The sequence below is a fragment of the Bidens hawaiensis genome, unplaced genomic scaffold, assembly GCF_021521415.1.
Source record: "Bidens hawaiensis isolate Kalapana, Puna unplaced genomic scaffold, B.hawaiensis_p1.1 tig00003141_1, whole genome shotgun sequence".
NCBI lineage: Eukaryota > Viridiplantae > Streptophyta > Magnoliopsida > Asterales > Asteraceae > Bidens > Bidens hawaiensis.
The window spans coordinates 133,108-145,406 of record NW_027491170.1 but is presented as its reverse complement, the minus strand read 5'-3'; the positions used below and the strand labels follow the sequence as shown (position 1 = coordinate 145,406).

General features: G+C 40.8%; 1 protein-coding gene across 1 annotated transcript; it reads left to right on the top strand.

Annotated features, from left to right (window-relative positions):
- The first annotated feature begins 6,718 nt into the window (after window positions 1–6,718).
- LOC143622451 (uncharacterized) lies at window positions 6,719–7,660 on the top strand. The gene has a single exon (XM_077093595.1). The coding sequence runs from the start codon at window positions 6,719–6,721 to the stop codon at window positions 7,658–7,660; it is 942 nt and encodes a 313-aa protein (XP_076949710.1).
- Window positions 7,661–12,299: the final 4,639 nt, after the last annotated feature.

The following is a 12,299-nucleotide window of genomic DNA, read 5'->3' as shown; positions in this document are numbered from 1 at the left end:
AATGACAAGCATTTTATTAAAACATAATAACCTATTTAAGTTATTATCAATAGATATATTATTATCCTTATTTCCTATATAGTTAGACATCGGCTTTGAATCTATTTAGAATAGTTTTATATACCCTCTAGAAGATGATGGAAATAAGTACAAAAGACCAAAATCAGAAAATCTGTCACTTTCATGTGGATGGCCGATGCCAATATTGATTTTGCAACTATTTACCATGCCATTTTATATTATTAAATTAACCCCATGTAACTAGCGTATTTAAAATGATAGTTTAAAACATTTTTGTTTTGAAGTAAAAGATAAATAGGCATGATAAAGGGACATGAATCTTGCACCAACGAAACTATCATGTCGTTTTTTTTATTAGTTTAGTGCTCACTTAAAATTTTGATTAGTTCACATGACACCAATTCATGTTGACACTTTCAAGTTGTTTATTTTTTTGTTAAATTATTTTAGCCTACGGTTTAGTGTCAGTAGCGTTGATAAAGGCCAAATTCCATGTATACAATTTAGTGCCTACTTCGAGTTCCTTTGGTATTGGAAATGTCGATAACAAGCTAATCATGTGTTTACAAGTTAGTGCCAATGTCGTCGATACTGTGTAAGGCTATATTTAAGAGGCTTATGTATTAGATAGTATTTCTATGTAACTTTATGTTTCGTTTAACTAGCATCAATTCTTAATATGTATTAGATAGCATCAATTCTTAATATTTTAAAAGTAAAAACACCAGACCGATGTAACGCTCCGTGTAAGACAGTTAGTGTCACTTGGCCCTTTTATAGTTTGTGTCTGTATGTTAATTAAAAATTATAGAATTAAATAACGGCCTTCTTTCTTTACTTTTTATATCAGTTAATAACTTTTAATTATAAGCTAATGCATTGCATTGCCCTGTCATTTGTCACATCCATTATCCATACCACAATCGTATTATTATTTTCTTATAAACTACAAATTGGTATATATAAGTTTAAATAACCAAATTTACATATATTAAAAATATTATATTTATTTATGAAAACTAAGTTAACATATAAAAAGACAGTAAATCTATTTTAAAAATAAATCACGAGCTAATAGTAGACTTTGACTACCTGATTCAGCCTATCTTCATGATTGTGACACATTCATAACAAACTGAAACAATTTGTTACCTTTATACTAAATAAAATCATGAACAAATTTTTCATGTAAATAGTTTATTCTTCTTGCAAGCATTTTATTTGTTATATGCTCGAGCAGAGAGCGAGGAGCGTCCTTTATATAAGAAAACCTCAATCATCAAACGAACAATGAAATTAAGCCGACTAATTGAGCCGTTAGAGTGTCAATAGAGTTTGCACAAAAGAGGCCGCCACGGCACCACTAGAAATCAACACCACATAAAGTCGTTTGTGTACATACTAGTATGTTGGTTTTCACATTGATCCAGACCTCGAAATCACAAGTCCAAAGTGGGTGCTCTTAGAGCTCCACAGTGCCAAACCTGTACAAATCGTCACATAAAATTTTAAATTTTTTTAAAAAATCGTCACTTTCTTAGATAGTTTTAAATAATTCAAACACATATTTATAATCATTATTTATTATAATTAATAAAGTATAACAATGATGTCTTTTTTTAAGAATGGGTGTCGATATCAACAAAGGTGGATAAAACTTTATATAAAATATTGTATGGCTCCCACTTTGCTTCGTGACATTTGCACTATATAAACAAACAATAGGCCCTAACAAATGTTAATAGTTTGTCCAATTTCAACGACTAATGGACACTTATTCCTACTTAATCCGATCATCATCGGATTATCGCCGGAAAATTCGTCGAAAAGCTACCTTTCAAAAACGGTGCTTAACTATGGCTAAGCAGCATAGAACGCGGTTCTACATACTCCGACGATGCGTCTCTATGCTCGTGTGTTGGAACAATCACTCCGTCTCTGATTGATCATTTTAGCTTTCGAATTATGCATATGGCTTTGATCTTTCATATGTATATTACGTTCGCCCAGGCAGGCAGTGAGCTGGCAGTGGTGGAGATCGAATTGTTACTAGTTATTTTTGAATTGTATGGAACAAGTTTTCGAAATTAATGAATGTTTACGAAAGAAAATTGTGGTTGTTTTCGTTCATGTTAACGTTTATAAGGGGTGAGCAAATCTCGGTCCTACCAGAAAAAGCCAAAATCTAATATGCTATCATGGTCATTAATTTATGACCAAGATAGCATACGGGGTTTTAGTTTTTATTGGACTTGTGTTTACCTGATATTAATAATGATATTAATAAGATCACATACTTGATAACTAGTATAAGGCAGGATAGTAATAGGATTATAACTAAATTGATTAAGTTGTGAACAAAGGGGCATTAAGTGCATTAATTAGTCCAAGGTTTTAAGACAAATTCTAGCTAAGAAGATCATAGTGTAATTTTTGCAACTTGGCTAAATAAAATACGGATAGGGTTTGATATGTGATGATTGTGATAGATAGAGTGAAGATCGGATAATAGGGATAAAAAGGAAGAACGATTGTATTAACGAAAACGTAAAGGTTACAAGTTTCGGGCCTAGCCCTATTTCACTGCATAAGCAGGAGCTATGACAATGCCATATTCAACATAAACGTACTCCCCCCTCTCTATTAGCTATTGACACCTATTTATAGAAATATAATTACACTTAACCCCCTCCTAAAATAGACAAATGACAATTATGACTAAAACTAGAGTATGATTCTTATCAAATTCCTAGTTGCAGCCTATAAACATAGGATTTATATCAAACCCAAACCACGTTAAATTGTCGTGTTCTTATTTTTCTTTATTTCTGCATGCAATTCGTTAAATTCGCCACTTGACTCCACTAGATGTTAGCTACCGTTTAAACTCATGAACTAGATCATAATGATAATATAATTAAGTCTTTATTTTGCAAGTTTATTTTATATAAATAAAGTCGGCTAGCTTCTATCCTATCTGGAGTTTGGAGTCTATTTAGTATGTGAAAAACGATGGCTATTTATAATATACTCAATTAATACTTATTAGAAGATGAACGAAATCAGCACATTATCTATGAATTGTTTATAACATCCAAAATAATGGCTTAGTCAAAGTTTTAACACCATTCTAAATATGCAAGAGAAAAAAATAAAATGTCTTTTTCATGTGTAAGTGCCAATATCGAGATTGCAACTATTTACCAGCAGCCGGACGAATGGCTTTGGCCAAAAGACTCATGGGACGCTTTTCGGTTGGGTCCATCAAGACCATCCTGTTTGAAGATCGAAGACTCCGGTTTCTTTTATAATGAGATGGAATAGCCGGGTTCCTAAGACGGTTAATACTTTTGTGTGGAAGGTGGAAATGGATAGGATCGTGACATTGTCGATTCTTAGCTTTAGAAACGTTGAGGTGTTGAGGTCGGTTCCACAGTTTGTAGGCTATGCGGTGAGTATATTGAAAGTCTGAAACTAGTGACCATCCTCTTTACTGTACTCGTTTTCGTTGTTGATTTGGCAATTGTAAGTAATTGGTGTCGTATCCCTACCATTTACGCTTTCTCGGTTCGAGATTTGCTTAAAGTTCATGAAGCTAGTAATCTTGATCGAAGAAAAAGAAAATGTGTTACACGGCATTATTTTCACTGAATGTTGGTGTATTTGGAAGACAAGAAACATGCTTATATTTAATAATAAACCGACTTGTATTTCCAAGGCTGTAGGAGTCATTAAAGCCTTAGGTTACATATGGATAAAAAATAGATCCTATGGGAATCACATTTTATGGAAGGATTGGTATAATTTGTTATTGTAACTCTTTATAGAGGTAGGGTACTAAAAAGACCCAAATACTCTTAAGTGTTACCCACGGGTCAACCAAAAGTCCCCCATAAGACACCCGCGGAACATATGGAACGCCCGCATAATTGTTGGCGGGAGAAACATCCCCACAAGGCATGCGGAAGCATCCTGGCACCCTCAAAAGTCATCCGCAAGACGGAGAAAGCATCCGCATAAATAACTGCGAGGTAATGCCCCGGGACAGCTGTCATTAACTAGTGACATTCTAGAAGATCTACCAAGATGCTTTATTGAGCAATACGTGATCTCTCAACCAACCAGAAAAGGACACCTGGCAAGGCCGTTATAACCGTGCACATGGCCAGGGATATCCACTACCCTATTATAGGAAGACGCGTGTCCAGGTTGTTATACATGCACATGCAACGTATAAATTGAACCTATTACATGAGGACACGTGTCTAGGTGGTTACGAAAGTATCTTCCAAAGGGACAGCTGGCTCAATCATCTTCCCACACCTTACGGCTATAAATACCCTCTCAATCGTCATGAGGTATTCATTCACTCCCACTGTACTCTCTCAATTTACTTAAGTACTTTATCTTCATCGGGATTGTACTTATTCTCACGTCGGAGGGTGGTTACGGGAAGACCCCCCTCTTGTCCTTCCCGTAACGAGCTCACGGTGTCTGTTTTGCAGGTTCACGTCACTAGACTTTGGGAATTGTGCTCATATCGTATTGGCAGCTAACCGTATCCTACCCTGTGGACTCATTGGATCTAAGACCCGCCAAAGGGAGTAGATCCGTGTTTCTTCATTGGCGCCATCCGTGTTTTTGTTAGAACAGCAAGAAATTTTTTCCGTCCTCTTTACGATATGAATCAGTTACCTAAAGGGCTGACGGAGAACCAGGTGCAATCTTCACGAGATCCTAATTTTGAATCACGTGAAGGAGCAAAGTATGTTTTTGCTCGATTCACGACTCCTGTTACAAGAACTGATGCTGTAAACCTCGGAGGTTTTACCTTAGGTGGTTCAACGACTCGGGGACATTTCACTCCGTTACCAGATGTCACTGGTAATGTTGTTACACCAACTACTGACCTGGGGCATCTTATAGCCCTAGGAGGTTCTAATCTGGGAGATCTAGAACGAATCATGAGAGACGCCCACCAAACTCACTCAGAGTTGGCCCTGGAAGAGGATTCTGGCGATTCCAATCCAAGAAGGACTCGTCGTCATAGCTTCAGAACCGAAGGACTTTTGTCTCCAGATGAATGGTTTCGTATCCAACAAGATAATTTGAAAGCTGAATATGATCGCAGGGTGCGGAATGAGCGTTTTCATGGTCGTACCTTGACGTATGATGATCCTCCCAGGAGATTTGTTTCTCCTCCCATAAGGGGAAGTCACATTCAATACAGTCAGCCATTCGAACAAAATTTGGGTGAGATCTGGAGGTTACATCCTTGTCCTCGCATTATTATGCGAGTTCCATCTTATGAGGACGAACTGGATGGGCATGACTCAACATATCGCCCTGAGGGCAGTTATTACAGCGGGGACAGCCGACTCCCGTCATACGGAGGGGCTAGTTACCTGCGACCAGTTGTCCGCCATGCAGATTATTGCAGTAATGCTGAGTATGATTTTTCCAAACCATACCGTCCAGAGTCTTTTGCAGAAAAGTCAAAATTTATTCTAAGCATCGCACAAGCTCCATTTCCAATGAACACGAAGATTCCAACATCTGTTGGAACATACAATGGAATTACAGATCCTAGCGATCACTTGTTGAGATTTGTGGCAGTAGGAGGAGTCAGTGGTTGGAATCTTCCGTACTGGTGTCACATGTTTGCAATAACGTTTACGGGAGCTGCTCGTGAATGGTTTGAAAAGCTACCCGCTAGACAAATTATAAGCTGGAATGATTTTGTGGCAAAAGTTTCCCAACATTTCAGTCAGCAGAAGAAGCATACTCGAGACCCTTCAGAAATATTGGATGTTACAAGGAGAAATAATGAGTCTATCGAAGACTTCATTACTCGTTTTAATAACGAGAGCCTTAACATTGGAGGGGTCAGCGAAGATATGCTGAGGGGAGCATTCCGCAAGAACGTTCATAGTGATGCTTTGATCCGCACTCTCATGGGAAGAGATGGAATGCCCGAATCTTGGGATGAAATCATGCAGGCAGCAAAGTTGTTTGCAAGAACTAAAAAGACTTTAGGCTCCAGTGGTCCGCCGAGGATTGAGTTTCAAACTCCGAGACTAAACAGACACGCCAAGGGACCAATATGGTCAAGACTTCAGCCAAGTGCTGAAATGTCTAAACCATTCGATGCAAGAACCTTGATCGGCAATAAGGGCAAACATATTTTTCAGCTCGATCTTCCAACAGTTGGACACCATTATCAAAGACTCCCTCAGAAATCCTCACCGCCGAGAATTTGACTTTCAGAAAACCTCAACCATTACCAAGGAAGTCTTTCCTCGACAAGAAAAAGCACTGCTCATATCATAATGATATTGGACACAACACGAACGAATGTGTAGCCCTCATAAATGAAATTGAAGCAGCCGTTAAGAATGGTAAACTAGAACATTTGGTCAAAGACACACGACCAGGGACTGGTAAACCTCCCGCAAGAGACAGACAGGGACCACCTAAAAGACAAGTCAAAGATTTGAACGTCCACATGATTCAGGGTGAACATATGGTTAAAGGAAAGAGAAGGGAATATTTGGATGAGGAATGGAAAAACGAGCCCGTGAGTTTTCCTCGAATCAGAGGAGGACCATGTAACAAAAACCCGTTGATAATCACTGCTCTTTTTGGCCACTACCGATCGTAATATGTGTTTTTTGACACCTGTAGTACATCGGACATCATGTACGAACAATGTTTCGAACAGTTAGACGACGAAGACAAAGAAAGGTTGAAGCCAATTCATGCCCCCATTTCCGGTTTTGGAGGAGAGATAATGCACCCGCGTGGGGTGATATCGTTTCCGGTAACACTTAGCGACGGAATTCATTCAAGATCAGAGGAAGTTGAATTTTTGGTTTTACCAGCAACTTCCAAACTTGACATTATTCTAGGACGAGAGCCGATTGGTGACTTCAACGCCCACCCGTCCACAACCCACGGTGCAGTAGGAGTCCCAACTCGCACCGGTGTGGCAATAATTCATGTCAACCGACATTGCTTTACAACGGAGAGTTCAAGGCCCGGAAAGGTCCCAAAGAAAACTTTAAAGACCGAGACGGAAAAATGGGTTTTGAACAAAAAATTCCATGATCAAATAGTAACAATTGGACCCGCTATTTCAGAAATAGTGAGGACCTTTTTGAAGCAGCTATTAACTAAAAACGTTGACATCTTCGCCTGGCAGCCCGCGGACATGACTGGTGTCCCGCGGAGCATTGCTGAACATAAGTTAAGGGTAAACCCGGTGTTCACACCAATTGTCCAGAAAAAGCGGAAGATGGGCCCAGAACAAACGAAAGCTATGAATGAGCAAGTGCAAGATCTTCTTCACGCCGGGATCATCCGGGAGAGTAAATATCAGACATGGGTAGCTAATCCAGTCATTGTTCCAAAGAGCAACGGAACATGGCGGATGTGTATTGATTTCAAAGATTTAAACAAAGCTTGCCCAAAAGACTGTTACCCACTACCTGATATTGACCTCAAGGTAGACGCTGTAGCCCCGTTCAAGTTCAAGTGTTTCCTTGATGCTTACAAAGGCTATCACCAAATCCGCATGGCGGCAAGTTATGAGGATAAAACAGCATTCCGAACTGATCAAGGCACTTTTTTTATAAGATGATGCCTTTCGGGTTAAAGAACGCGGGTGCCACATATCAGCGGTTAATGGACCAAGCTTTCAAATATCAGATAAGTCGAAACCTGGAGGTTTATATGGATGATTTAGTGATCAAAAGCATCGAAGAAGATCAAATGTTAAGAGATATTGAGGAGACCTTCGAAACATTGAGAAGCATCAACATGAAGCTGAACCCGGCTAAATGCTCATTTGGGATGGAGGAAGGAAAGTTCCTTGGAGTCATAGTTACGGATGCAGGCTTCAAAGCTAACCCTGAAAAATTTCAAGCTATAGCCCGCATGCCTTCTCCTTCTTCCCTCAAAGAAGTTCAGACACTTAATGGAAGACTCGTGGCGCTAAACCGATTCCTTGCAAATCCTGCGGCCAAGTCTTATCCATTCGTGTCAACACTTAGAAATTGCCTCAAGAAGGCACATTTTAAGTGGACCGCAGAAGCTGAACAAGCATTCTCAGAGGTCAAGAAGTGTTTAATGGAGTTGCCTACTCTAACAGCACCATACGCGGGTGAACCCTTGACACTATATTTGTCTCCTTTTGACATTGCCTTCGGGGCTGTACTACTGACAGATAGAAAGAACGTTCAAACTCCAATATACTATGTCAGTAGGACCTTGGCGGATCCAGAGACCAGATACTCAATGCTAGAAAAATTCGTCTTAGCACAGGTCTATGCAGTCCGACGACTCCGCAGATATTTCCAAGGACACCCCATAAATGTCTTAACCGGATATAAACTCAAGAATGTGTTAAGTAAACCAGAGTTGTCCGGACAGTCGGCAAAATGGGCCATTGAACTAGGTGAACACGCGATCGAGTATAAACCTAGACCAGCAATTAAAGGGCAGGTATTGGCAGAATTTGTCATAGAAGTCCCGCAACACAAGGAACAGGAATGTCTGATCGAGCAACAACCTCAAGCACCTCCGGAACAAGGGAAAATTTGGTCATTGTTCACGGATGGAGCTTCAAGCAGTGAGGGATCCGGTGCGGACCTCCGGTTAGTCAATCCCGAGGGCCACGAATTCACATATGCCATAAAGTTAGACTTCAAAAGCACTAACAATGAGGCTGAATATGAAGCCTTTTTGCGGGCCTGCGGATAGCTAAAAAGCTTGGGGTAAAACATCTGGAAGCACAGGTGGATTCAATGCTAATTGCGGGACAGATCAATGGAACCTATGAAGCTAAAAATGATGTCATGGCTTCTTATCTGTCACAAGTGAAAGTCTTGATTCGCCAATTATCTTCTTTCAATGTTGTTCACATAAAAAGAAGGGAGAATAAATCGGCGGACGCTCTTAGCAAATTGGCTTCAACGAAGTTTGAGCACTTTGCCAAAGATATTCGTGTGGATGTTCTAAACCATCCATCCGTTCCACAAAACCAAGTCTTGGTAATTCAAACGGGCTTCGAATCATGGATGACACCAATTAAGGCTTACTTATCCTCCGGAATCCTTCCAGCAGAAAAAGCTGAGGCCCGAAAGATTAATCACAAAGCTTTGAATTACCAGTTGAGTGATGGCATTTTGTACCGGAGGTCATTCCTCGGCCCACTGCTACGTTGTGTAGACGCGAAAGACGCAAATTACCTAATCCAAGAAATTCATGAAGGCATTTGTGGATTACACACGGGTCCGAGAATGACAGTTGCAAAGATCATGAACGCGGGGTACTACTGGCCTGGCATGAACTTAGACGCTGTGCAAGAAATCAGAAAGTGTGATTCTTGCCAACGTCATGCCCCCAATACTTTGCGTCCTAAGAACGAACTGATCCCGGTAACATCTGCTTGGCCATTCCAGAAGTGGGCTATTGACATCATGGGACCATTCCCAGAAGCCCCTGGACGAGTCAAATTTTTGATAGTGGCCATTGATTACTTCACCAAATGGGTCGAAGCCAAACCAGTTGCATCAATAACGGCATCAAGTGTCAAAAAGTTCATCTGGGAATTCATCATTTGCCGGTTTGGTCTTCCGCAGGAACTGGTAAGTGACAATGGGACCCAATTTGCTGATAGCGGATTACAGGAATGGCTGAAAGAACTTCAAGTTATTCAAAATTTTACGTCTGTAGCTCACCCGCAAGCAAACGGTCAGGTCGAAAGAACTAACCGAACTATCAAAGAAGGGATTAAGGCAAGGTTAGGAACTAAATGGACGGGCTGGGTGGACGAATTGCCCCATGTACTTTGGGCCTTTCGCATCCAAAGTAATTCCAGCAACTCTGAGACGCCGTTTAGTTTAACCTATGGCACTGAGGCCATGATCCCAGCCGAAATCGGGATTCCATCCGCAAGGGATTCGTTAATTGATGACAATGATTACTAACTCCGGATGAATCTTGATTTACTAGAGGAAAGAAGAGAACTTGCATCGATCCGCGAGCACAATTATAAGCGACAGCTTCAGAAATATTACAACTCGCGGGTCAAGAAATGTGAGTTCGATGCGGGAGAGTTTGTCTTCCGTAACAATGAGGCTTCTGGCCAGGAACCCCCGAGCAAGTTGGCCCCAACTTGGGAAGGCCCTTATACGATAAAACAAATTCTAGCTAAGGGTGCTTACAAGTTAGAGAAGTTAGATGGAACCGAGGTTCCTCGGACTTGGAATGTGGCGCAATCAAAAAAATGCTACATATAAAATTTCAGTTTTTTTTTCATTTCGGCCTGCGCCCAAATAGATTAGCCAAAGCCATGTAATTTCGGTTTTTGTAATAACGGCTTATGCCCGATCTATGAAAATTTTACGTTTGTAATCTTTTATTGACAAAATCGAAGGTCCGGCAAAACACTTATATTATAACGTATAAGACAAAGTGTACCGGATGGAACAAAACTTCTTATTTACTATCAAAAGAGATTACAAAAAGAAGTACATGTACAGTTACACAAAGAATAGATCTATATCTAAGAAGCTGCGCCTTCACCCTCTTTGTCACTAGCTTCAGTATCATCTTGATCCTCTTCATCTAAATCAAGAAGAACTTTTAGCTGGTCAATGGCGTCTTCCTTGTCGGCAAATTCATATATCTGCTCTGAAATCGAAAACTTTAGAGTATCATAAGTCTTCGTCTTCTCAGTAAGAATCGCAGCAGTATCCTTGCCGTGAAGAATGAATTCTTCTGGAACTCTGCCTTAGGAGGCAAAGTTACAGCCCTCTTGTAACCCTATTTGGCGTCCAGCCTGCTTGGAGGAATTCAAGAGCACTGCAACACAGTCCAAGAGCATCACTTTTATGAACTTGCGTGATAACCTGTTAAGAAAAATTTAAACATAAGCAATTGTGACTGTCATAATCACTTTCGGCTGAATTAAAGGCATATATACCTCAGGAATGCCTTCCGCCAAAAGTCACTTCCTATCCTCCTCCGCCCGCAGCAACTTCATTTTATGGCTGGCATATTCTAGTGATTGTTCCCGGCTTTTGGCGTTGAGGTCGGACAGACGTTTATCTTTGGCTGCCGATTCAACCAAAAGAGTTTTTATCAGCTCAGCTTGCTCCTCCAATTGCTTCTGGAGAGCAACCTTGGTCTCCTCAGCAGCAAGGCGATTGGCTCTCTCGGCTTCGTAGGCTTTGAAATTCTCTTGAGCCTCAGTTAGAGCATTGAGAGCTTCTTTCTTAGACTCAAGAAATTTAAGCTCTAATTCGTCCCATTCTTCGTTCATTACCAACCAATCCCGGGTGATCTCTTGATTGGTAGAAATAGTGTTCGCCAGGTGATAGGAATTTGAGTTCAGCAAATCCTGGCGAACACGTCGACGTTGTCGCTCCTTCTCTGCGGTGTAAGACTTTCCCCAGGTATTCAAAACAAACATCCACGTCATTTAACGTCGAATTTCGACGTAATGACCAGTGTGGATTATGAGGGGCAGTGTCCTATTCCGCGGGAGGCGGGGAGGTCTGACCCCCATAACGGAATGTACTAACGCCCCCTTGGTCTCTAAATTGATGAACATTAAAGTTCGGAGACATACGGTGGGCGTCAGACTCACCAATTTCCCTCTCCATCAAAGGGGAAGTATCCATCAAATTGATCGGATTTAAAAGAGTGTTTGGTGGTGAGGATAGTGGAGTTGGAAGTTTTGGAGCACTTGAGCTCTTTAAACCTGAAACTTCTTCCGAAAAATCTTTCAAACCCACTGACAAAATGATAATCACGCATCAGATAAATTACTGTTTAAAAATATGACAAATATAAGAGATATTGAAATTACCTAAAGAGGTGTCCTCAGCATCACGTTGATGAAGGCATGATTCCAAGATGGCGACTTTAGTCTTCTTCTTCTTCTTGGATGGAGCAGCTTTGGTAGGATGAGCTTTACGCTTACCAGCTGCTTTCGATGCACCCGCATCAGTGGCTTGAGGCTCCTCCTCAATATTAGTGTCATTAACTGCCTAGTGATCACCGTCATCACCCACCGATTGTTTGGCAGCAACTTTAGAGTCTAGCTTGCGGGTTAAACCTACAGTTGAACGCGATGGGTTAATAGAATCAACTGTAAACCCTTCCTCACAGAGTGATGACTCCTCACTGGAGGAAAGAAGCACTATCACTCCGCTGTAAGTAGCAGCAGTAATGGGTCGAGGTTGTGGAATGCCCTCACCTTTCAAGATGGA

Coding starts and splice junctions, on each gene's coding strand:
- LOC143622451 (XM_077093595.1), top strand. CDS start 6,719: ATGTACGAACAATGTTTCGAACAGTTAGACGACGAAGACAAAGAAAGG.